Source organism: Haematobia irritans, chromosome 4 (genome assembly GCF_050003625.1).
Source record: "Haematobia irritans isolate KBUSLIRL chromosome 4, ASM5000362v1, whole genome shotgun sequence".
NCBI classification, from domain to species: Eukaryota; Metazoa; Arthropoda; class Insecta; order Diptera; family Muscidae; genus Haematobia; species Haematobia irritans.
Genome location: NC_134400.1, coordinates 50,722,053 through 50,745,580, shown reverse-complemented (window position 1 = coordinate 50,745,580; position 23,528 = coordinate 50,722,053). Strand labels below are relative to the sequence as shown.

At 34.5% G+C, this 23,528-nt stretch overlaps 1 protein-coding gene across 1 annotated transcript; it reads left to right on the top strand.

Annotated features, from left to right (window-relative positions):
* The first annotated feature begins 20,252 nt into the window (after window positions 1-20,252).
* Window positions 20,253-21,508, top strand: LOC142235395 (uncharacterized). Its single transcript, XM_075306649.1, has 3 exons — window positions 20,253-20,344; window positions 20,400-20,580; window positions 20,640-21,508. Exons 1-3 carry the CDS (start codon window positions 20,253-20,255, stop codon window positions 20,829-20,831), a joined length of 465 nt encoding a protein of 154 aa, XP_075162764.1. The 3' UTR covers window positions 20,832-21,508.
* The last annotated feature ends 2,020 nt before the right edge of the window (window positions 21,509-23,528 follow it).

The following is a 23,528-nucleotide window of genomic DNA, read 5'->3' as shown; positions in this document are numbered from 1 at the left end:
GTTATGTTGATATCTTTTTATTCAAATCTCCCGGTTTCCATCTCTATTTCTTTCTCTATACTAACTCTCTCTCTCTGTCGCTCTCTGAATAAAGTATCACAACATATATATGTTTACTCGAAATTTGTAAATTTATATATGTTTACATTCACACATATTATTTTTATGAAACATTCATGCCCCAAACATAATATATTCTAACATATTAACATATGTGTCCCAAACATTTTGTGTTAGTTTAGGAACATTACATGTTTGCACTTAAATATATTGTGTTTAAAAATTGTGCCCGAAACACATTTTGTTTATATCGGAACATATGAAAAACATATTTTTCTAACAGTGTATATATATATATATATATATATATATATATATATATATATATATATATATATATATATATATATATATATATATATATATATATATATATATATATATATATATATATATATATATATATATATATATATATATATATATATATATATATATATATATATATATATATATATATATATATATATATATATATATATATATATATATATATATATATATATATATATATATATATATATATATATATATATATATATATATATATATATATATATATATATATATATATATATATATATATATATATATATATATATATATATATATATATATATATATATATATATATATATACTTTATGGGGTCTTCCTATGGTTGGGGGGTATAAAAAAACATTTAATAACTAATGTTAATTTCTAAAGTTTACAGAATTTTATTTTATTTTCAATTAACCACAAATATGAACTAAAATCGAAAACTATATTTCATGTTAGCCTGATACCGAAACAGGCAATTGACGTCCAAATGTATTGTATCTAATTATACAATTATTTTTCGAGCTTTATGGACAGATATAGATTAAGGAACATGGTTAATAGAGCCATTGAAAAGAAAACGCCAGATACAAATCTATACACGCCTGTACAGTCATGTTTCGGTTCGGGCGCATGAACCTTTCCACAGCCTTTAGTATAGATCTAGCTGGGAGAGATAACTCAATTTTGGGCCCTTTATGCTAACTCCTTATGGAGAAAACATTTCGGAATTTTCCTCTTACAAATTGAATCATCTTTTCTCCCACTGTACATCATCTTTTCATATATTTTCATATAAAATCGAAAACTCAAACCTCATAAAATTAACATAAAACGCAATATATGACAAAATCTCGTTCCACCAAAATCCCTTCTTTGTTATAAATGAGGGATTTTTACCAAAAAATACTCCAAAAGTAGATATATTCGTTCTTGTACACAATCAAATGTAATTTAGCACAATTTTCGACCACAAAAGGCTTAAAACTGAGATATTTATTTATAAATAGTTCGACTCAATTATAGCCACATTTTATTTTTATATTAATAGTGGGTAAGGTTAAGTTAGGTTAAGGTTAAAGTGGCAGCCCTATTAAATTTCAGGCTCACTTAGACTATTCATTCCATTGTGATACCACATTTAACTAAAAGTACCTATTACATATGGGCACTTCTAGTCTTAACCACTGAACCTTCTCTAATATTTACTTTTGTGGAACCAACCAGATTGCTCCAAAAACATTAACAAACTGCTTAAGTTAACGTTTTCCAGGCCCGCCAGTAATCTAAAGCTATATGCCCCTAAAATTCGCTTGCGCCTTACACAAAAAGCAGGACTCTCACACAAGAGGTGTTTAATTGATTCATTTTCCTCCACATCATGACAGCTTATACAATAGTCATTATACTTCGCACCTATAGTTTTTGCAAATTCGCCTATCAGCAGCGACCCGTTATAGCAGATATCAGGAGTGCTATCTGACGCCTTAAGAACACTAGCATATCTAGTGTGCGGTTTAAGTTTAAATGGGGCCATATTTGCTTGGTGTCGTTACAACCCTTGCAATTCTCCCATCGAATATTGGCCATCATAACAGACTTCTCACGCAGTAAGAGCTTGCAGGTGGCCAGAGGCATACCAACAGATTCTAGTGCCCCTGGAATATGTAAGGTAGTTTCTAGCCTTGCTAGCTCATCTGCTTGGATGTTCCCCGGTATGTTCCTATGGCCAGGCACCCATATTAGGTGAATATTGTACTGCTCAGCCATCTCATTGAGAGATTTGCGGCAGTCTATGGCCGTTTGACTGTCTGAGTATATATTAATGCCAATATTTGTTGGAACATTACTTCTCAGCCGTGGTGAATTGGCTCTCTTATTGCCAATATTTCAGCCTGAAAACACTACAGTGATTAGGTAATCGTTTCGCTATTCGATTTATCTGGAGGAACCGTAGAACCATCCAAATTTTCAACCACCGTCACATCAGCCGCTTCAACTGAGTTATAAAGGGCTTCCTCTTCACAGATCTTGGTGACTCTCGCCACAACACGCGGTTCAGCTTTGGTGAGGTTTGAGCCTGTAGGGACTTCCCGCATACGATGTTCGTCAATATCTGCAGTTTTTATGTCTCCTTCGGCTTCGCAAGATTTTTCTTCTTCTGACTCTACCGGAGGCTTGTCCGTTTCGGAATCATTTGGCTGATCGCTTTTGTATACTTTCATATGGATATCATGAAAGCCATAACTTACACGTCCTTGGGTCTGGGCTAGATGTGGCAGCGACTTAATGTTCACTATAAACATCGCATGTCGTCTTGGTCCACCCACCTCATCCAAACGACCAACCTTCCAATAGGAGGTTGGAAGATCTGGGTTACATTCCTTTAGTCTGTTTAGTATCGATTGCAGGTATCCATGCATGTGTTCTAGGTGTAGCCGGTATGTTTTTTTTTTTCGACTAACTCCAAAGCGGCTCCTTCCCAAACTTCACCAATTAGCATCAATGCAGCTTTAAAGCAATCCATAGACCTCTGGTCCGCAAAAGCTTTTAACTTATATCGCATCTTGCCGTCGAGGACTTGATCCGGGAAACTTTTTTCGCACCTCTGAGTAGACACCAGACATCGCGTTCTCAATTTCCCCCCATTTTTGCCTTGGAATCATACCGCCCAATGCTCCTTTATTAATGTGGGTAATAAATCCAAATTTGTAAAAATCGGGCAATATTATTTTGTAAGAGCTACAGGCAAGTCTAAATACGATCGGCTAGTATACAAAATTTGAAATTTGAGTAACATTGGTTAATAAATAAGAGTATTATGGCCAAATTTGGGAAAATCGAGCGATACATATATATGGGAGCTATATCTAAATCTGGACCAATGTGCATAATGTGTTGCAGGTATGATTAATATCATAGACGGTTACCTTGTGCAAAATTTGAGTACGATCAGTTAATCAATGAGGCCTCTATCGTAAAAAATAAGGTTATTAAGGCCACATTCAACAAAATCGGGCGATACATACATATGGGAGCTATATCGAAATCAGAAGCGATTTCGATGAAACTTTGCACATGCAGTTAGTGTTAAAGAAGATTACATTAGCCAAATTTGAGTACAATAAGAGTTTTACGGCCAAATTTGGCAAAATCGGGCGATACATACGAGTATATATGGGAGCTATATCTAAATCCGAACCGATTTCGATAAAATTTTGAGGACTTAAAGGGTGATGTAAAAGATTACTTTGTGCCATATTTGACGACGAACGGTTAGTTGATCCGATTTCTTCCAAATTCAATAGCGTTCGTCCTTGTGACCAAAAAACACCCTGTACCAAATTTCATCAAAATCGGTTAATAATTGCGACCGGAATCCTGCGAACAACAAATACATGAACAGACGGACGGACACCAAGCGCTAGATCGACTCAGAAGGTGAATCTGAGTCGATCGGTATATATTTTATGGGGTCTAAAATCAATATTTTTGGTAGGCACATTTTTTTGCAGATCAAACATATTATACCCTGACCACTATGTGGTTTAGGGTATAAGAAAAGATGAAATCGCTCAATTAGTGTGGGTAATAAAGCCAAATTCCTAAGAATAGGATAATAGATTTATGTAAGAGCCACATGTACGATACATTTGAAATTTGAGCAATATTGGTTAGTAAATATGAGTATTATGGCTAAATTTGGGAAAATGATCGATATATGGGAGGTATATCTAAATCTGAACCGATTTCGATGATTTTTTGCACATATAGTAAGTATTATAGAAAATTAGATTTGGCCAACTTTGAGTCATCGGTTGATAAATGAGGGACTTATGATACATATATTCTGAACCGATTTCGATGAAGTCTGGCACACTTAAAGGGCGATATATTGGATTACTTTGTGGCAAATTTGACGCCGATCGGTTAGTAAATGAATGTAATCTGACCCCATTTATTGAACTCGGGCGATACATATATATGGGAGATATATCTAAATTTGATCCGATTTTTCCAAATTCAACAGCGTTCGTCCTCGTACCAAAAAAACGCCACATACCAAATTTTATCAAAATTGGTTAATAATTGCGACCGGAATCCTGCGAACAACAAATACATGGACGGACGGACGGACACCAAGTGCAAGATCGACTCAGGAGTAGAGGTGTGCGTGTGACTGAAATTTCATCACACTCACGCATATTCACGAAGCAAAATGTTTATTCACGCACGCTGTGGTAGCCAATCACGCACATTCACGAAATAAAAACCAGTACTCACTCACGAACAACTTTTAAAGACACACACACGACAATTCACGTGATTCACGACAAATTCACGAGACTCTCGACATTTTCCAAACGGAAATCAGCAAAGGTAACAAAATTCAAAAATAGTTCGAGAGCTAAATAAATTTCAATTTACATACGAGTATGAATTAAATATAGATTTTTTTCGTAAGTGTGATGTTGCAGAAATTTTATTCACGCACACTCACGAAACGATTTGATTTCTCACGCACGCACAACATATTCATTTTAAAGGGTGATACGGTCAAAATTTGGTCAATATAAACTTGACATATTTCTTTCAATTTTGCATTTAAAAAACCTGAACACCCCTCATTTTGAAGGTGTGTGTGTGTAGAATGTTGCTCCTATTTTGATTTTGGAATTCACTCTTCAGTTGTCAAAATGCCGTCCAAGCAAGAAGAGCAGCGTATCAAAATTTTGCTCGCGCATCGCGAAAATCCGAGCTACTCGCACGCAAAGCTGGAAACATCGCTAAAAGTTGCCAAATCAACCGTTACAAATGTAATTAAAGTATTTGGGGAACGTTTGTCGACAGCCAGGAAGTCTGGATCGAGGGGAAATCGAAAACCGGAAGCCGCTGAGACCACAAAGAGAGTTGCCGGTAGTTTCAAGCGAAACCCTAACCTCTCCGAGATGCCGAAAATAAGCTGGGTGTATCGTCTACAACCGTGCATCGAGCCAAAAAACTAGCCGGACTATCGACTTACAAGAAGGTAGTGACTCCAAATCGCGATGATAAACAAAATACGACGGCCAAAGCACGATCCCGGAGGCTGTACACGACGATGCTGACGAAGTTTGACTGCGTGGTAATGGACGACGAAACCTACGTCAAAGCCGACTACAAGCAGCTTCCGGGACAGAAGTTTTATACGGCAAAAGGAAGGGGAAAGGTAGCAGATATTTTCAAGCACATTAAACTGTCAAAGTTCGCAAAGAAATATCTGGTTTGGCAAGCCATCTGTACCTATGGCTTGAAAAGCAGCATTTTCATAGCTTCCGGGACTGTCAACCAAGAAATTTACGTGAAAGAGTGTTTGAATAAACGTCTGCTGCCTTTCCTGAAGAAACACGGTTGTTCCGTACTGTTTTGGCCGGATTTGGCATCTTGCCATTACGGTAAAAAGGCCATGGAGTGGTACGCCGCCAACAACGTGCAGGTGGTTCCCAAGGACAAGAACCCTCCCAACACGCCAGAGCTCCGCCCAATTGAGAAATACTGGGCTATTGTCCAGCGGAACCTAAAGAAGACCAAAACAAGTATATATAGTAAGTTCGGCCAGGCCGAAGCTTATGTACCCTCCACCATGGATTGCGTAGAAACTTCTACTGAAGACTGTCATCCACAATTGAATTACTTGGGTTGCGGTAACACTTGCCGATGGCAAGGTGTCTTAAAATTTGCTAACACCGTAATATATACCACATAGTCCATACGTGGTATATATTAAACTAAAAAGGCCGATTAAATACGTATATAATTAAGTTAAAAGTTTCTATAGAAATAAAATTTTGACAAAATAAAATTTTGACAACATTTTCTATAGAAGTAAAATTTGGAAAAAATTTTCTATAGAAATAAAATTTGAAAAAAAATTTCTATAGAAATAAAATTTTGGCAAAATTTCCTATAGAAATAAAATTTTGACAAAATTTTCTATAGAAATAAAATTTTGACAAAATTTTCTATAGAAATAAAATTTGGAAAAAATTTTCTGTAGAAATAAAATTTTGACAAAATTTTCTATAAAAATAAAATTTTGACAAAATTTCATATAGAAATAACATTTTGACAATGTTTCCTATAAAACTAAAATTTTGGTAGATTATTTTTGGCTCGAGTGGCAACCATGGTTATGAACCGATATGGACCAATTTTTGTGTGATTGGGGATCGGCTATATATAACTATAGACCGATACGGACCAATTTTGGCATGGTTATTTGCGGCCTTATACTAACACCACGTTGCAAATTTCAACGGGATCGGATAAATTTTGCTCCTCCAAGAGGCTCCGGAGATCAAATCTGGGGAACGGTTTATATGGGGGCTATATATAATTATGGACCGATATTGACCAATTCTTGCGTGTTTCTTAGAGACCACATTCTAACACAATGCTCCAAACTTCAACCGGATCGGAAGAATTTTGCTCCTCCAAGAGGCTCCGGAGGACAAATCTGTGGATCGATTTATATGGGGGCTATATACAATTATGGACCGATATGGACCAATTCCTGCATGGTTGTTAGAGATCATATACTAACAATACGTACAATACGTCATTAGAGACAATATACTAACACCATGTACCAAATTTCAGCCGGATCGGATGAAATTTCGTTCTCCTAGAGGCTCCGCAAGCCAAATCGGGGGATCGGTTTATATGGGGGCTATATGTAATTATGGACCGATATGCACCAATTTCTGTATGGTTGTTAGAGACCATATACTAACACCATGTACCAAATTTTAGCCGGATCGGATGAAATTTGCTTCTCTTAGAGGCTCTGCAAACTAAATCTGTGGATCGGTTTATATGGGTGATATATATAATTATGGACTGATATGGACCAATTTTTGCACGGTTGTTAGAGACCATATACTAACACCATGTACCATATTTCAGCCGGATCGGATGAAATTTGCTTCTCGTAGAGCAATCGCAAGCCAAATTTGGGGGTCCGTTTATATGGGGGCTATACGTAAAAGTGGACCGATGTGGCCCATTTGCAATACCGTCCGACCTACATCAATAACAACTACTTGTGCCAAGTTTCAAGTCGATAGCTTGTTTCGTTCGGAAGTTAGCGTGATTTCAACAGACGGACGGACATGCTCAGATCGACTCAGAATTTCACCACGACCCAGAATATATATACTTTATGGGGTCTTAGAGCAATATTTCGATGTGTTACAAACGGAATGACAAAGTTAATATACCCCCATCCTATGGTGGGGGGTATAAAAACTGCTAAGGACGAGCAGCAGTTCAAGGCAAACTGGCTTTCTGCGGCGAAGAAGGTGGACAAGGTGGCTGTACAAAATCTGATGGCAGGTGTCAAGCGTGAGGCCCGGCAATTCGGATTTGGAAAAGCGAAAGCCTAACTGAATATTTTTCCTGAATTTTATACTAATTGAACTTGAAAAAGAAATTTAATTTGATGTTTTAAATAAACGATTTCACCGATTTACACGCGTTTTCCCTTGACCAAATTTTGATCGTATCACCCTTTAGTCCCATTCACGCACATTCCGAGAGTTCCTTCAAATTTTGTTCACGACTCACGTGATTCAGGCGTGTCATGAAAATTTCATGTCACGCGCACACCTCTACTCAGGTGGTGATGCTGAGTCGATCGGTATATATTTTATGGGGTCTAAAGTCAATATTTCTGGTAGGCACATTTTTTGGCAGATCAAAGTTATCATAGCCTGACCACTATGTGGTTTAGCGTATAATTAAGGGTAAGTTATGAGTTTTTCGGGTCCTCTAGTAGGATCAAAGTTCTTCCGATCCAGTTGAAATTTGTCATGTCAGTATCTGCCTTCTTACAATTATTCAAAACTTAAATAGTCCATAACAATTATCCAAAACTTGGTCTATATCCACAATATAAACTGTTACCCTAATTTGACTTCTGGAGCCTCTTGAAGGAGCAAATTTCATTCGATATGGTTGAAATTCGAAATAAGACGTCAGATACACTCTCTAACTAAAATGCGAAAATTGGTCTATATCGGTTCCTAATTATGTTTAGACCCCTCGATTTGTTTCGCCAAAAGATATGAAAAACAACCTTTTCTATCCGTGTGGGCATTTGCAATAATTCTGTTGGTTGCCATCCTGTAACTTGACATCGGGATAAATGTCTCATTTTTTTTGAGATTTTCAAATTGTGTTTCCATATAAAATGTAGCTTTCAAACGCCCAAAAGCGAATATTTGGAGCGTAGTGTGAATGCTGTAAACGTTTTAAATATTTTCAGAACAATTATGGGATTTTATTTAGTTCTGAGTCACATTCTAAAAAAAATTGAATCGTATTTACGTCTTGAGCGAAAAAAAATAATAATTGATCTCTTTATTTAGGCAACCGCGAAATGAAACTGACATTCTCATTTGGGTTTTAGAAACGTCACGTCACATTTGTCGGTTGTTTAATGTCAGAAATTGCCGATTGTCTTTGCCATCGTACTTGTGCATAGCAAACCAATTTTTATTATTGTTCGTTTGGTTTGTTTTTTTTTTTTTTTGCCATTTCGTTTCAGGAATAGCTGTGGTGGTGGGCGATTCCATACACGTGCCAAAATGCCTTAGTTTTTACCACTGATGGAAATCCATTGGTAATGGTAGCTAGGCTGTCCAATTTGACGGTGATGGGGAGGCTGTGGGAGTGGGGGCTTTGTGAATGAATCGTTGTTGGCGAGTGTGAAATTTATGCGAATTTCTCGCATAATCCCCAAACCGATATGTTGCATGTCACATTAGCTGTCAAGGCGTTTGTGACAAGTCTGACATGTGGTGTGGTGGATATCTTCAAATGGTCCGTATTTTCCTGTTGTACCGTTTTTTTTTTGTTTTTAAATTTAATAGAATTCAATTTTTCTTATTTTGCCAATTTTTTATTTTGGCAAAACACAAAAGTAAAAGTCTTTTCGGAACTGTCATCTTTGATATTGGCATCCCATGAATCGATTGAGGTCTGACAGTATGCGTGATTGCATGGAAACTTGGTGTAGCAAATTCGGATTCCTTGAATTGGGGAGGTTACAAGGAAGTGCTATTTTTCATAACTGAGTGAATGATGATGTTATCCTGTATCATTAGTCCTTGTTAAAAATAAAACCTTAAAAGGTGTGAAGTATTCCAATGGTATGCGATTTGAAAAAACATCCAATAGGCAGTAGGGTTCATTAACTTGGAGAACTAGCCTATTTTTCATGTAGCCAATGTTGTTACAATCATATTTTTGGGAATTTGCCAAATTATTAAGATACCGTTGTGTCTTTGTCATTTTGGTAGACATATTGGCGACTTTGTCGTAGTTATACCAACGAGCACTTTCTACACTATATTTGTCATCACACCTGGATGGTGATATCAATCTTTAAGGAATGACGGATGTGAGGTTGAAAACATTGCAAACATATGGAATATTTCGACTAAATCCTATGTATGGAGTGCGTACACAGAAAAAGATTTCCGTAGCTAAACTAACGCTAAATTAAAATTATTTTTATTGGAAAAAAATTATTTGCTAGAAATTAAATTTTATTATTATTTTTTTTAAATTTTCCAAAACTTAATGAAATTTTACTTTTTTTAAGTATGCCTCAAAAATTTTATGAACTTAATGTGGGAATAAAGTTCAATGACAATAGTAAGAATGAACTACTGCATGGTTAAAATGGTCATGATTTGGTGCCAATGATTTTCTTCTTAACTTTTAGTTAATATTTTCTTCTATAAGAGGGTGTAATTTCGTGAACTGCTGTTAAAAAGTACAAAAGGGCATTAAAATTTCCTGGTTTTACAACGCTTTGTGGAAATCTCAAAATGTGGAGTAAAATTTAGTTCAATTTCCTTGCGAGGTAGTTCATTCTTCCTATAAATCAGTTTACTTTTTTTCGGTGTACAAAATCCTACTTAAGCCGGTAACTTCTTACATTTATTTTCTTAATTGGAATCACTACGGTTTTACGAATCGGTTTATATAGAAACAAGTATATACGGCCGTAAGTTCGGCCAGGCCGAAGCTTATGTACCCTCCATCATGGATTGCGTAGAAACTTCTACGAAAGACTGTCATCCACAAATTTCAACTCACATGGTTGTAAAATTTCATATACTATCACCACGTACAAAATTTCAACCAGATCGGATGAATTTTGCTCCTCCAAAAGGCATCGGAGGTCAAATCTGGGGATCGGTTTATATGGGAGCTATATATTATTATGGACTGATAGGACCAATTCCTGCATGGTTGTTGGATACCCTATACTAACATCACGTACCAAATTTCAACCGAATGGGAGGAATTTTGCTCTTCCAAGGTGCTCCGGAGGTCAAATCTGGGGATCGGTTTATTTGGGGCCTATATATAATTATGGACCGATATCGACCAATTTTTGCATGGGTGTTTGAGGCCATATATTAACACCACGTACCAAATTTCAACTGAATCAGATTAATTTTGGTCTTCCAAGAGGCTCCGGAGGTCAAATCTGGTGATCGGTTTATATGGGGGCTATATATAATTATGGACCGATATGGACCAATTTTTACATGGTTGTTAGAGACCATATACTAACACCATGTACCAAATTTCAGCCGGATCGGATGAAATTTGCTTCTCTTAGAGGCTCCGCAAGCCAAATCGGGGGATCGGTTTATATGGGAGCTATATATAATTATGAACCGATGTGAACCAATTTTTGCATGGTTGTTAGAGACCATATACTAACACCATGTACCAAATTTCAGCCGGATCGGATGAAACTTGCTTCTCTTAGAGGCTCCGCAAGCCAAATCGGGGGATCGGTTTATATGGGGGCTATATATAATTATGGACCGATATGGACCAATTTTTGCATGGTTGTTAGAGACCATATACTAACACCATGTACCCAATTTCTGCCGGATCGGATGAAAATTGTTTCTCTTAGAGGCTCTGCAAGCCAAATCGGGGGATCGGTTTATATGGGGGCTATATATAATTATGGACCGATGTGGACCAATTTTTGCATGGTTGTTAGAGACCATATACTAACACCATGTACCAAATTTCAGCCGGATCGGATGAAATTTGCTTCTCTTAAAGGCTCCGCAAGCCAAATCGGGGGATCGGTTTATATGGGCGCTATATATAATTATGGACCGATATGGACCAATTTTTGCATGGTTGTTAGAGACCATATACCAACATCATGTACAAAATTTCAGCCGGATCGGATGAAATTTTCTTCTCTTTGAGGCTCCCCAAGCCAAATCTGGGGATCGGTTTATATGGGGGCTATATATAATTATGGACCGATATGGACCAATTTTTGCATGGTTATTAGAGACCATATACCAACACCATGTACCAAATTTCAGCCGGATCGGATGAAATATGCTTCTGTTAGAGGCTCCACAAGCCAAATCTGAGGGTCCCTTTATATGGGGGCTATACGTAAAAGTGGACCGATATGACCCATTTTCAATACCATCCGACCTACATCAATAACAACTACTTGTGCCAAGTTTCAAGTCGATAGCTTGTTTCGTTCGGAAGTTAGCGTGATTTCAACAGACGGACGGACGGACTGACGGACGGACGGACGGACGGACGGACGGACGGACGGACGGACATGCTCAGATCGACTCAGAATTTCACCACGACCCAGAATATATATACTTTATGGGGTCTTAGAGCAATATTTCGATGTGTTACAAACGGAATGACAAAGTTAATATACCCCCATCCTATGATGGAGGGTATAAAAATATTTAATGATGGATCGATATAGACCTGCCGTTATGGTTGCCAAAATTTTTGTCAAATTTCATTCTTATAGAAGATTTTGTTAAAATTTTATCACTGTAGAAAATTTTGTCAAAATTTTATTTCTATAGAAAATTTTGTCAAAATTTTATTTCTATAGAAAATTTTGTCAAAATTTTATTTCTATAGAAAATTTTGTCAAATTTTATTTCTATAGAAAATTTTGTCAAAATTTTATTTCTATGGAAAATCTTATCAAAAAAGGATTTCTATAGAAAATTTTGTCAAAATTTCATTTCTATAGAAAATTTTGTCAAAATTTTATATCTATGGAAAATTTTGACAAATTATCAAAATTTTATTTCTATATAAAACTTTGTCAAAATTTTATGTCTACAGGGAATTTTGTCTTAATTTTATTTCTGTAGGAAATTTTGTCAAAATTTTATTTATATAGAAAAATTTGTGAAAATTTTATTTCTATAGAAATTTTTGTCAAAATTTTATTTCTATAGAAATTTTTGTCAAAATTTTATTTCTATGGAAAATTTAATCAAAATGTTGTTTCTATAGAAAATTTTGTAACAATTTTATTTCTATAGAAAAATTAGTTAAAATTTTGTCAATATTTCTATAGAAAATTTTGTCAAAATTTTATTTTTATAGAAAATTTTGTTAAAATTTTATTTCTATAGAAAATTGTTTCAAAATTTTATTTCTATAGAAAATTCTGTCAAAATTTTATTTCTATAGAAAATTTTTCAAAATTTTATATCTATAGAAAATTTTGTCAAAATTTTATTTCTATAGAAAATTTTTTCAAAATTTTATTTCTATAGAAAATTTTGTCAAAATTTATTTCTATAGAAAATTTTGTAAAAAATTTATTTTTATAGAAAATTTTGTCAACATTTTATTTCTATAGAAAATTTTGTCAAAATTTTATTTCTATAGAAAATTTTGTCAAAATTTTATTTCTATAGAAAATTTTGTCAAAATTTTATTTCTATAGAAAATTTTGTCAAAATTTTATTTCTATAGAAAATTTTGTCAAAATTAGCTTAACCCGCCCCGCTTCGCTGCGCCTCTCGAATCATATTTTCATAAACTTAGCCAACGATATCCTTAGATCTAAAAACAAATTCGAAAAGATTTTAACTCTTTTAAAGAGTAGGGTCAGAGGAAGTCTGGCACAAAAACTGAAGTACTGATTAATCACTCTATGGTTTCCACACATGTGTCACGTACATTTAAAACAATTGAGTAGAAAGTCGGGCGGGGCCGAATATAGAAAATTTTGTCAAAATTTTATTTCTATAGAAAATTTTGTCAAAATTAGCTTAACCCGCCCCGCTTCGCTGCGCCTCTCGAATCATATTTTCATAAACTTAGCCAACGATATCCTTAGATCTAAAAACAAATTCGAAAAGATTTTAACTCTTTTAAAGAGTAGGGTCAGAGGAAGTCTGGCACAAAAACTGAAGTACTGATTAATCACTCTATGGTTTCCACACATGTGTCACGTACATTTAAAACAAGTGAGTAAAGTAGAAAGTCGGGCGGGGCCGAATATATCATACCCTAATCCATCCCTACAGAATTAGTAGACATTGTTTGTGGTATAGGTAACATATATGGTATAGGGTTGGGTGATAAACCGCATTTTCATATTTAAGAACATAAAGAAGTACATGTTTATGGTAGTCTTGTCACAATCTGAGCAGAAATGTTCGATATTAGGAGCTATAGTTGATTTTGCACCTACAGAGTTAGTATGACAGTAATATTCAGTCCATTATTAAAAAAAGAAGAAATCGCTCAATTAATTGTGGGTAATAAATCCAAATTTGTAAAAATCGGGCAATATTATTTTGTAAGAGCTGCATGCAAGTCTAAATACGATCGGCTAGTACATCAAAAATTGAACTTTGAGTAACATTGGTTAATAAATAAGAGTATTATGGCCAATTATATATTATATTTGGGAAAATCGACCGATACACATATATGGGAGCTATATCTAAATCTGGACCAATTTGTATAATATTTTGCAGGTATGATTAATATCACAGACCGTTACCTTGTGCAAAATTTTAGTACGATTAGTTAATAAATGAGGCCTCTATGGTAAAAAATAAGGTTATTATGGCCACATTCAGCTAACTCGGGCGATACATATATATCTAAATCAGAACCGATTTCGATGAAACTTTGCACATACAGTTAGTGCTACAGAAGATTACAATTAACCAAATTTGAGTACAATCGGTTTATAAATAAGAGTTTTACGGCAAAAATTTGGCAAAATCGGGCGATACATATATATGGGAGCTATATATAAATCTGAACCGATTTCAGTAAAATTTTGCGGACTTAAAGGGTGATGTAAAAGATTACTTTGTGCCATATTTGACGACGATCGGTTAGTAAAGATGTGCAACGTGACCCCATTTGTCGAAATCGGGCGATACATATATATGGGAGCTATATCTAAATTTGATCCGATTTCTTCCAAATTCAAGAGCTTTCGTCCTTGTGACCAAAAAACACCCTGTATTTAATCAAAATCGGTTAATAATCGCGACCGGAATCCTGCGAACAACAAATACATGGACGGACGGACGGACACCAAGCGCTAGATCGACTCAGAAGGTGATTCTGAGTCGATCGGTATATATTTTATGGGGTCTAAAATCAATATTTGGCAGATCAAACTTATTATACCCTGACCACTATGTGTTTTAGGGTATAAAAAATCGGACTACTTGCTTTATCGTTTATATACAGAAATAGGGCGGTTATGCAGATGTAAAACGGACCGGCTTAACAAACGTCGGGTAGGGGGTTTTCCCTTTCAACCAATTTTGTGTTCTTTAATTGTTCTGTATTCAAATCGTTGTACAATCTTCTACATTTCCTGTGAATTTCAAGCGCGGTTTGTCAAGGAAATCGGAAAAAGTAAAAGTACTTAATATTTACCATATTAACATTTGTTAAAGTGTTGGACACGAAGAACATGCTTTTCCCAAACATATACCGGAAAATTAAGAACCCCCTACGTTGCCTGTCAACTTTAAGTAAATTTACTTAAAAAAGTTTTTTACTTATACCGAAAAAAGTGAACTGTTTTATAGGAAGAATGAACTATCTCGCACGAAAATTGAACTTAATTTTACTCCACATTTGGAGATTTCCACCAAGCGTTGTTAAAAGTAGGAAATTTTAATGTCCTGTTGTGTTTTTTAACTACAGTTCACGAAATTACATCATCTCATAGAAGAAAAAATTAACTAAAAGTAAAGAAGCCAGGGATTTTGGCGCCAAATCATGAACATTTTAACCATACAATAGTTCATTCTTACTATTTTCGGGAATCGTACGAAAATCTTCTTTTGCTTTAGTTCATATTGAACTTATGTGTACGGTCATTGAACTTTATACTCACGTTTAGTTCATAAAATGTTTGAGACATACTTAAAAAAGTAAGATTTCATTAAGCTGTGGAAAATTTCGATAAAAATAATAAAATTTAACTACAAGCAGATAAATTTTTTCCAATAAAAATAAGTTAAATTTAGCGTTAGTTTAACTACTGATATTTTTTCTGTGTTAAAAAAAAAACTGAAAGGAGCCTGAGGAAAAATTATACACTTATGTACCGACAATCCTCTACTTTCTATTTTCAAATATTCGGGCAAAAGGGAACCACCTCCTACATTTTTTAAATAATGCTAAACTGGTCACACTGGTTTCTAGTTCATTTTTTGAGTCCAAAATCGTCAAATCCAAAATTGCCAGCTGAATTGGCATCCTTGAACACAACATTAGAAAATATAGAGCGGAATCATGACGAGAGTCAAGAGAGAAATGCGTTTATAGTACTAGAGCTTTCTCTTAATACAAAAAAGTAGAGCATTTGCGCGCGTGATTTTGTACTCCTTAACAAATGTTGCAGGTTGCAACTTGTGCCAAACACGAATCTATATGATGTTCTACTTACAAACACAACATTAGAAAGAGTGGACTCATGACGAGAGCCAAGAGAGAAATGTATTTATAGTACTGATCAATAGCTTTCATTTGCAGTGTTGCTAACTTTCGAAGGGCAAAAACCAACAAAAATATATTACAAAGAGGGAACAAATTGGGTTAATTTGCGAAAAATGTCGTAGGCCTGTATGTAAAGCATGTTATAATTATTACTACATTTATCAAATACAGTCATTTAAATGCGAACTCTGTAAACACTAAAAATATATAAAATAAATTTAATTTAATTTAATTTATAAAATAAAAATTTTTTGGGAAACTTTCGAAAATAAAAACCACTTTCATTTATACTACTCATCAAGAGTTTTCATTTGATACCAAACACTGTAGAGCAGGTGTTGCACAGTGGGCCAATGGGCACTTTTTTGAAATTCTAAAAAAGTAATTTTCTTTTTGATAAAAATCGATATTTCTATGATGCTTTCGAATATAACAACCACTTGGATTTATAGATTTATCAAGAGCTTTCATTTGATACCAAAAAATCTAGAGCAGGTTTTGCACAGTGGGCGTAGTTTAACTTTATTCATTGAGCTTAACATGGAATCGGGCAGCACTCAGTGATAAGAGAGAAGTTCACCAAGGTGGTATCACAATGGACTGACTAGTCTAAGTGCGTCTGATACATCGGGCTGCCACCTAACCTAACCTAACCTAAGAGCTTTCATCTGATACCAAAAAATCTAGAGCAGGTATTGCACAGTGGGCCCGCGTGCACTATATTTTAAATTCTGACATATTAATTATATTTTTGATAAAAATCGATATTTCTATGATGCTTTCGAACATGACAACCACTTGCCTTTATAGTACTCGTCAAGAGCTTTCATTTGATACCAAAAAATCTAGAGCAGGTTTTGCACAGTGGGCGCTGGTGCGATATTTTCTAAAATTTCACAAATTAATTTTACTTTTGCTTAAAACAATTTTTTTGGAAACTTTCGAAAAAAAAAACACTTGCATTTATAGAACTCATCAAGAGTTTTCATTTGATACCAAACACTGTAGAGCAGGTGTTGCACAGTGGGCCAATGTGCACTTTTTTGAAATTCTAAAAAAATAATTTTCTTCTGATAAAAATCGATATTTCTATAATGCTTTCGAATATAACAACCACTTGGATTTATAGTACTCATCAAGAGCTTTCATTTGATACCAAAAAATCTAGAGCAGGTATTGCACAGTGGGCGTAGTTTAACTTTATTTCAAGTTAGACAAACTGACTTTTAAAATATAGCTGCAAAACTAACATTTATGGGACGCTTTAGAACATGACAACCACTTGCATTTATAGTACTCTTCAAGATCTTTCGTTTAATACCAAAATATTTTGCGCAAATATGTTGGAAAGTGCTGAATTTAATTAAATATTTTATCTCCCCAAATTGTAATTAACCCATTAGGTGCGCAGGCAAAAACTACCTGGTTTGTGCCTCGACTAGTTAAATTTACAATTTATCTTCATGCACATATAAACGCAGTGGGCGCATTCCAACCATTGACCAAAGGACAAAGCGACATATTCACCAACTTGCTGCCAATGAAAATATGAGCTGCAGAGAAATAAAAGTAGAATTGGGTCTGAATGTGACTAGTCAACGAATTCAGCAAATTATCAAGCACGATATAGGACTAAAATACGAAAATAATAGTCCTAAACCGCGGTTAACACAACATCATAAAAATGGTCGTATTTCTTCTGCTGAAAAATACAAGTTTTTGGACAAAGAGTTCGAAACGGTTATATTTAGCGACGAAAAGAAATTCAATTTGGATGGTCCTGATGGCCATCACAAATATTGGCGAGATTCTCGGTACCCTCGTCAAACTTGCTATAAACGCACCCATGGAGGTGGATCTCTTATGGTATGGTCAGCTTTTGGAGCAAGAGGAAAATCTAAAATATGTTTTTTCCCCACTAAAATGAACGCAGAGTTATATATGTCCATTTATGGGAGAACAATTTAATAGATTTTGCAGATGAGTTATATGGTGAAATTTGGACTTTCCAACAAGATAATGCTCCCAGCCATGTTGCACGCCTTACAAAAAACTTTTTTAAGTCTCGTGATATACCTTTACTGCACGCAGAGAAGAAACATGATTGTCACAATCATATTCGAAGAGCAAAATAATACGATAGGAGCTGTTTTTGCGGCGACCATGTAACATTTTCAACTGCAACCATGTTGGTTCAGTGAACATGGTTCTAAGAAAAATAAAATTGTCCTCATCTAAAATGTTTTTATATTGATAAAAAGAATTTTGTTTGAATCAAAATTGACCATTGTGGTATGGTATGGTATTCATCAAAAATGTTTTTCTTCCAGTTAAAAAAACATGGTCACAACCTAATATGTTTTGATCTTTATGAAAAACCTTTTTTCGTCGTCGAAAAAAGGATGCCACTTGAGAAAAGAAAACACAAAATTAACTGTATTTATTTGTTTTTATTTATTTATGAACTAATTCATTGTTTATTTGTATTTATAATGTCGTGCAAGCAAACATCACATATTTTGATACACTCTATTTTTTGTTCAATTTCAACAATAGTGATCATTCCATATTTACTTCGTGCCCATCAAATGTACCAACGCAGACATCATGTAACTGTAAATAAAAATAAAATGCAGAACAAGAAACAGGTACATTTTTTTCAATTACACTTTCCTTTTTTGTGTTCACTTAAAACCACGTGCCACTTCCGAATAAATAAATTAACACAAAACACAGTAATTTCGTATTGTCCGTCCATTCCAAGAGACAATCAACACACGACTGACGCGCAAAATGAAAATCGTGTGTACCTGCTCAATGTTTTTATAAAATGCTTTTCACTGCCAAAAAATTAAAAAATTAAATGGTCTCGAAAACAATGTACATGGTCTTTGTTGAACCCTGTTCAACCATCTTTACGTCATTTCAAATACTATATAATGAATATGTATAATTGAATTGTATTTACTTAATTAATTTTATATTTTAATTAGAATCATAAAGAAATTGACAATATTGAATTGAAATAACAGAAGTATCAAATAGAAATTGTGAATTACCTAGCATAGAGAAAGTGGCAACTCCTTGCTTCTCTCTTCAGTGAAAGCTTTCACTCAAATTTAATATTAGCGATATTCGTCCTTCTCTACCATTAAAATGAATTGCTGAATTAACGAATTTGTACACTTGATATGTCTGATGGTATTTTTTATAATTCAATTGTGCATCGTCATTCCGCTTGGTAAGCTGCCATCCCAATAAAGTTCCAGACAAAACCTGAAATCTTGCCTTTTCTTTATATTTTCTCTTTTTGGTATTTTACAATTCTTGGAGACTCTTTAACCGCAATCGCTTGGCAGTCCACTATTCAAGGAGCGTATCCAGAATTGTACAGTCTTTATGGCCATGTAATGGTTCTAGACATGTCTATACGTAACCTATAAAAATACTTTTTTCCCTGCAAAAAGTCGAAAAATTGAATGGTCAGGTACATGATTTTCCCGACCATGTAATGGTCTCAAATTCTATCATTTAAATAATATTAGAGCATGTATGCGGCATTTCAGAACCATTTAAATGCTTATTGCCAGCATATATTTTTCTTCGCTCGAAAATTATTTGTACAAAGACAAAATATATGGTTTTCGCGACAATTACATACAGGTCTGTTCTAATTACCGCAATCGCAAGAATTTTGCGATCCCGATTTTATGTTGTGTTCCAGCAACCGAAAATCGCAAAAACTTTGCGTTTTCAATTCGGCTGAAAATTTGTTTGCGAATTTGAAATTTTACTCTAATTTTTCAACTTTAACACTTGAATACTAACTTTAAGATTCAAACATTATGAAATTCAATCTGTTTTGAGTTTAATTATGATGGCAATGTATCACTATTTACAATAAATTAGTTAAAAATGTAAGTTTTCCAAAAACATTTTGTTTCGTTGTTGTTAATAAACTCAAGTTTTGCGATTCGTAGTGATTGTGTTCCAGTTATCGCAAAAGTAAACGAGAAACAGATGGAAAAGAAGAATATCAACTCTGTTTTCAAATATGACGTCCCTGTAAACAAAAATAAACAAACCAAATTAGGCGGCATGTCAGGCAACACGTAAGTATAAAAATTGAAATTTTGTTTCCTTTTGTTAAAGCATCTTTCTTTGTAGTCGAAAACATAAAAGCCAACAACAGGAAGACATATTCCTGGAGTTTATGGAAAAAAATAGCGATATCGCGAAAGGTTTCGTTAAAAGCGATAGGGTTGTGGCTGATAAAAAGTGGCAAGATCTGACGGTGTCTCTCAACAGTGTTGGACCACCAATTAAAGACATAGCTGGTTGGAAAAAAGTATGTATATAAAATATAGATAATTTTATTATGAATGCATGCAGTTGTCCCTTTCAAAGGTTTGGTCCGACTGGAAAATATCGATTCGCAAAAAGTTGTCACACAACAAGAGGGAAACGAAGGCAACTGGTGGAGGTCCTTACAATCAACTTGTATTATCAGCGGCAGAGGAAAGAATATCACAGATTTGTGGTCTTCATGTAATGGTGGATGGTATAAGCGGAGCAAAAGTATTTTGTGGCAACAATTAAAAGGAAGAACTATCAGAATCACTCATAACGGAGGACAAGGAAAATGAGACACACGAATCAATCAAGCCAAACGCAGAAATCGACGTTGAAAGAAAAGCAAAACGAATTCGACGGTCTCAGGCACCTGAAGATTTAGAAGGTTTGTGTAATACCCAAAATGATATTATGCAAAGAATTGCAAATACCCTCGATGGTGTACATTCAGCTCTGGCCGAACAAAATCAAATTTTTCAAGAACTTAAAACAATCATTGGTGATCATTTAAGTGGCAGCAAGATTTGAAAAGCGATACCAATTTCTACAATTTTATACGCCTAAGACCGCATGTAAAAATCCTATAATTTGAAATACAATTTTTTAGTTTCTTTTAAAATTGGTAATGGATCTCAAAACCAAATAAGATTTGGTAATTACAAATTATTTTTTATGTACTGAATGTTAATGTAAAATTAATTTTTTATCTTCTTAAACTAATTTCAATGTTAGGACCGGTACTAAGTTGGCATTTCATAGATAAAACTTTTATTTTAGTTTACCGTTGAATTGAATTAATACACTGGCAAAAACGGGCATATTTTTATTCTTATTTTTTAAGTTTGAATTGTAAGTGTTACACACTAAATACCGGTCTTAAGATTTAAAATTAAATTGCAATAAAAATATACAAAGTATATATTACTTTATAAAAAACAGTATTTTTATTAAAACAAAAAAATCTGTCGAAATGTCTGTAGGTATTCCGAAACTACATTGCTCTTTAAAATAATTTTTGGTTGCCATCCATTTAGGTGAGACTTTCGGCAATTCGATTCCTTATTCTAACTGCAACATCACTTTCTTCCTCCATGGATACGGAATCATCGTCGTCGATGTGGTCGAATGTAACATGTTCGGTGGTTGAATTTTGATTTCGAGGCATCCTGATGTTGCGCTTGCGGCATATATTGTGAAGTGCACAACATACATTTACAATACTGCACACGAATTTTTGTTCGTAATGCAATGTACCTTGTAAGCATCTAAATCTACTTTTTAGAACTCCTATACAGCGTTCTATTGCATTTCGCGCCTGAGCGTGTTTCTTATTATAAATATGTTGCACAGATCCGTTTGGAGGATTTCTAAAGGGTGTCATAACAAACTTCTCTAGAATGTAGGCAGAGTCCGCTAATATAAAACTGTTTGGGTAATTAGAAAATATTTCTCTAGCTTCACTATTATTCCATATAAAGGCATCGTGACATGCTCCCGGATGAGACGAATCAACAGCCAAAATTTCTAAATTATAATCGCAAATCTGAAAAAGATTAGTATTATCCAGTGTTCTAATTTGCCTTAACATATTGGCCTTACGATCATTGCATTTAAGCTGAAATATCCTTTTCGATTTAGGAATACTGATTCGTCTTTTGTAGGCTTCACAATTTTAATATGGGTACCGTCAACACATGCGATGACACCAGGGAATTGATGTTGAGTATAAAAATGTTCTTTAGACTTCGCTATTTTTTCATCATCCATATGTATGGTTATATATTCTGTGCAAATTTGTGATTCCATTTGGCTTATGATGTTGTGCAGAATTTTGGAAAATGTACTTCGTCCAATACATACATGATGGTCCTTAGCAACTCCAAGTTGGTAGGAGCCAGTTGCAAGAAAACGTAGCACTGCAGCTAATTGGACATTTGCATGAATCTTTGGATGTGTCAAGTACGGCTCTATCTTTTCAGCAAGCATCGTAAATGTTTCTTTGTCTAATCGAAAGGACTCAACAAATCTGGAAAGTGTTCATTAAGTAAGAGTTTATATGCCAACTGGATAACTTTGAACTTACTGTTGATTGTCCATGTCCATTATATTGTTTGTGGACCTCATTCTACGATTTTTTCGAATGGAATGCAGTTTACGTCTTCGCTTAATTTCAACACGCGCAATTTCATATAAAAAAGGCATTTTGTATATTCAAATATAATTTCTGGCTCCAATTTGTCTTTTAAGTCAGCTGATCTATTTCACAGCTGATAGGTGCATGAAACTTAATGGAAATGAAATCTTGCGATTTCAATTTCACTATTATTTCGTGCGATACTCGGAACACACAACAATAAAACGTACGATTTAATTTGCGAATGAATTCGAATGAATCTCAGTGAAAATCGGAACAGGCCTGATACTCTAGATAAGCATTAAATGGATGCGGCAACCATGTCCAAACATGTTTTTTCTGTGCGTGTGGACTGGCCAGCGCTAAGTCCCGATCTAAATACTTGAGAATATCTCTGGGGCATATTATCCGCTAAGGTATTTACGAAGTCCAAGAAATATACAACACCCAAAGAAATGATGTCTGCAATTACGGCAGAATGGGAAAAATCGTTAGACAACTCTGAAAAACTTGGTATGTTCTATGCCTCACCAATTACAGCAAGTTCTAATAAACAAGGGCAATACTATATCGTATTAGTTAATCAAACTATCTTAATTTTATTTTGACATATAGCTAAAATATAACATATAGCTATAAACTATGACTAAAAATTTAAGTATGTATTTTCTGTTAAAGCAAACGTTAAGTAAAGATTTAGTTTATGTATTTTAGTAACGTACAAAATTGTAAATAAAATAAGAAAAAAATGTTTTCAATAAAAATTCTTTATAAGACTATAACATAAATTTACACGTTGCACATATAAT

Coding starts and splice junctions, on each gene's coding strand:
- LOC142235395 (XM_075306649.1), top strand. CDS start 20,253: ATGGAAAAGAAGAATATCAACTCTGTTTTCAAATATGACGTCCCTGTA. Junction 20,345..20,399: donor GGCGGCATGTCAGGCAACAC/GTAAGTATAAAA, acceptor CTTTCTTTGTAG/TCGAAAACATAAAAGCCAAC. Junction 20,581..20,639: donor ACATAGCTGGTTGGAAAAAA/GTATGTATATAA, acceptor TCCCTTTCAAAG/GTTTGGTCCGACTGGAAAAT.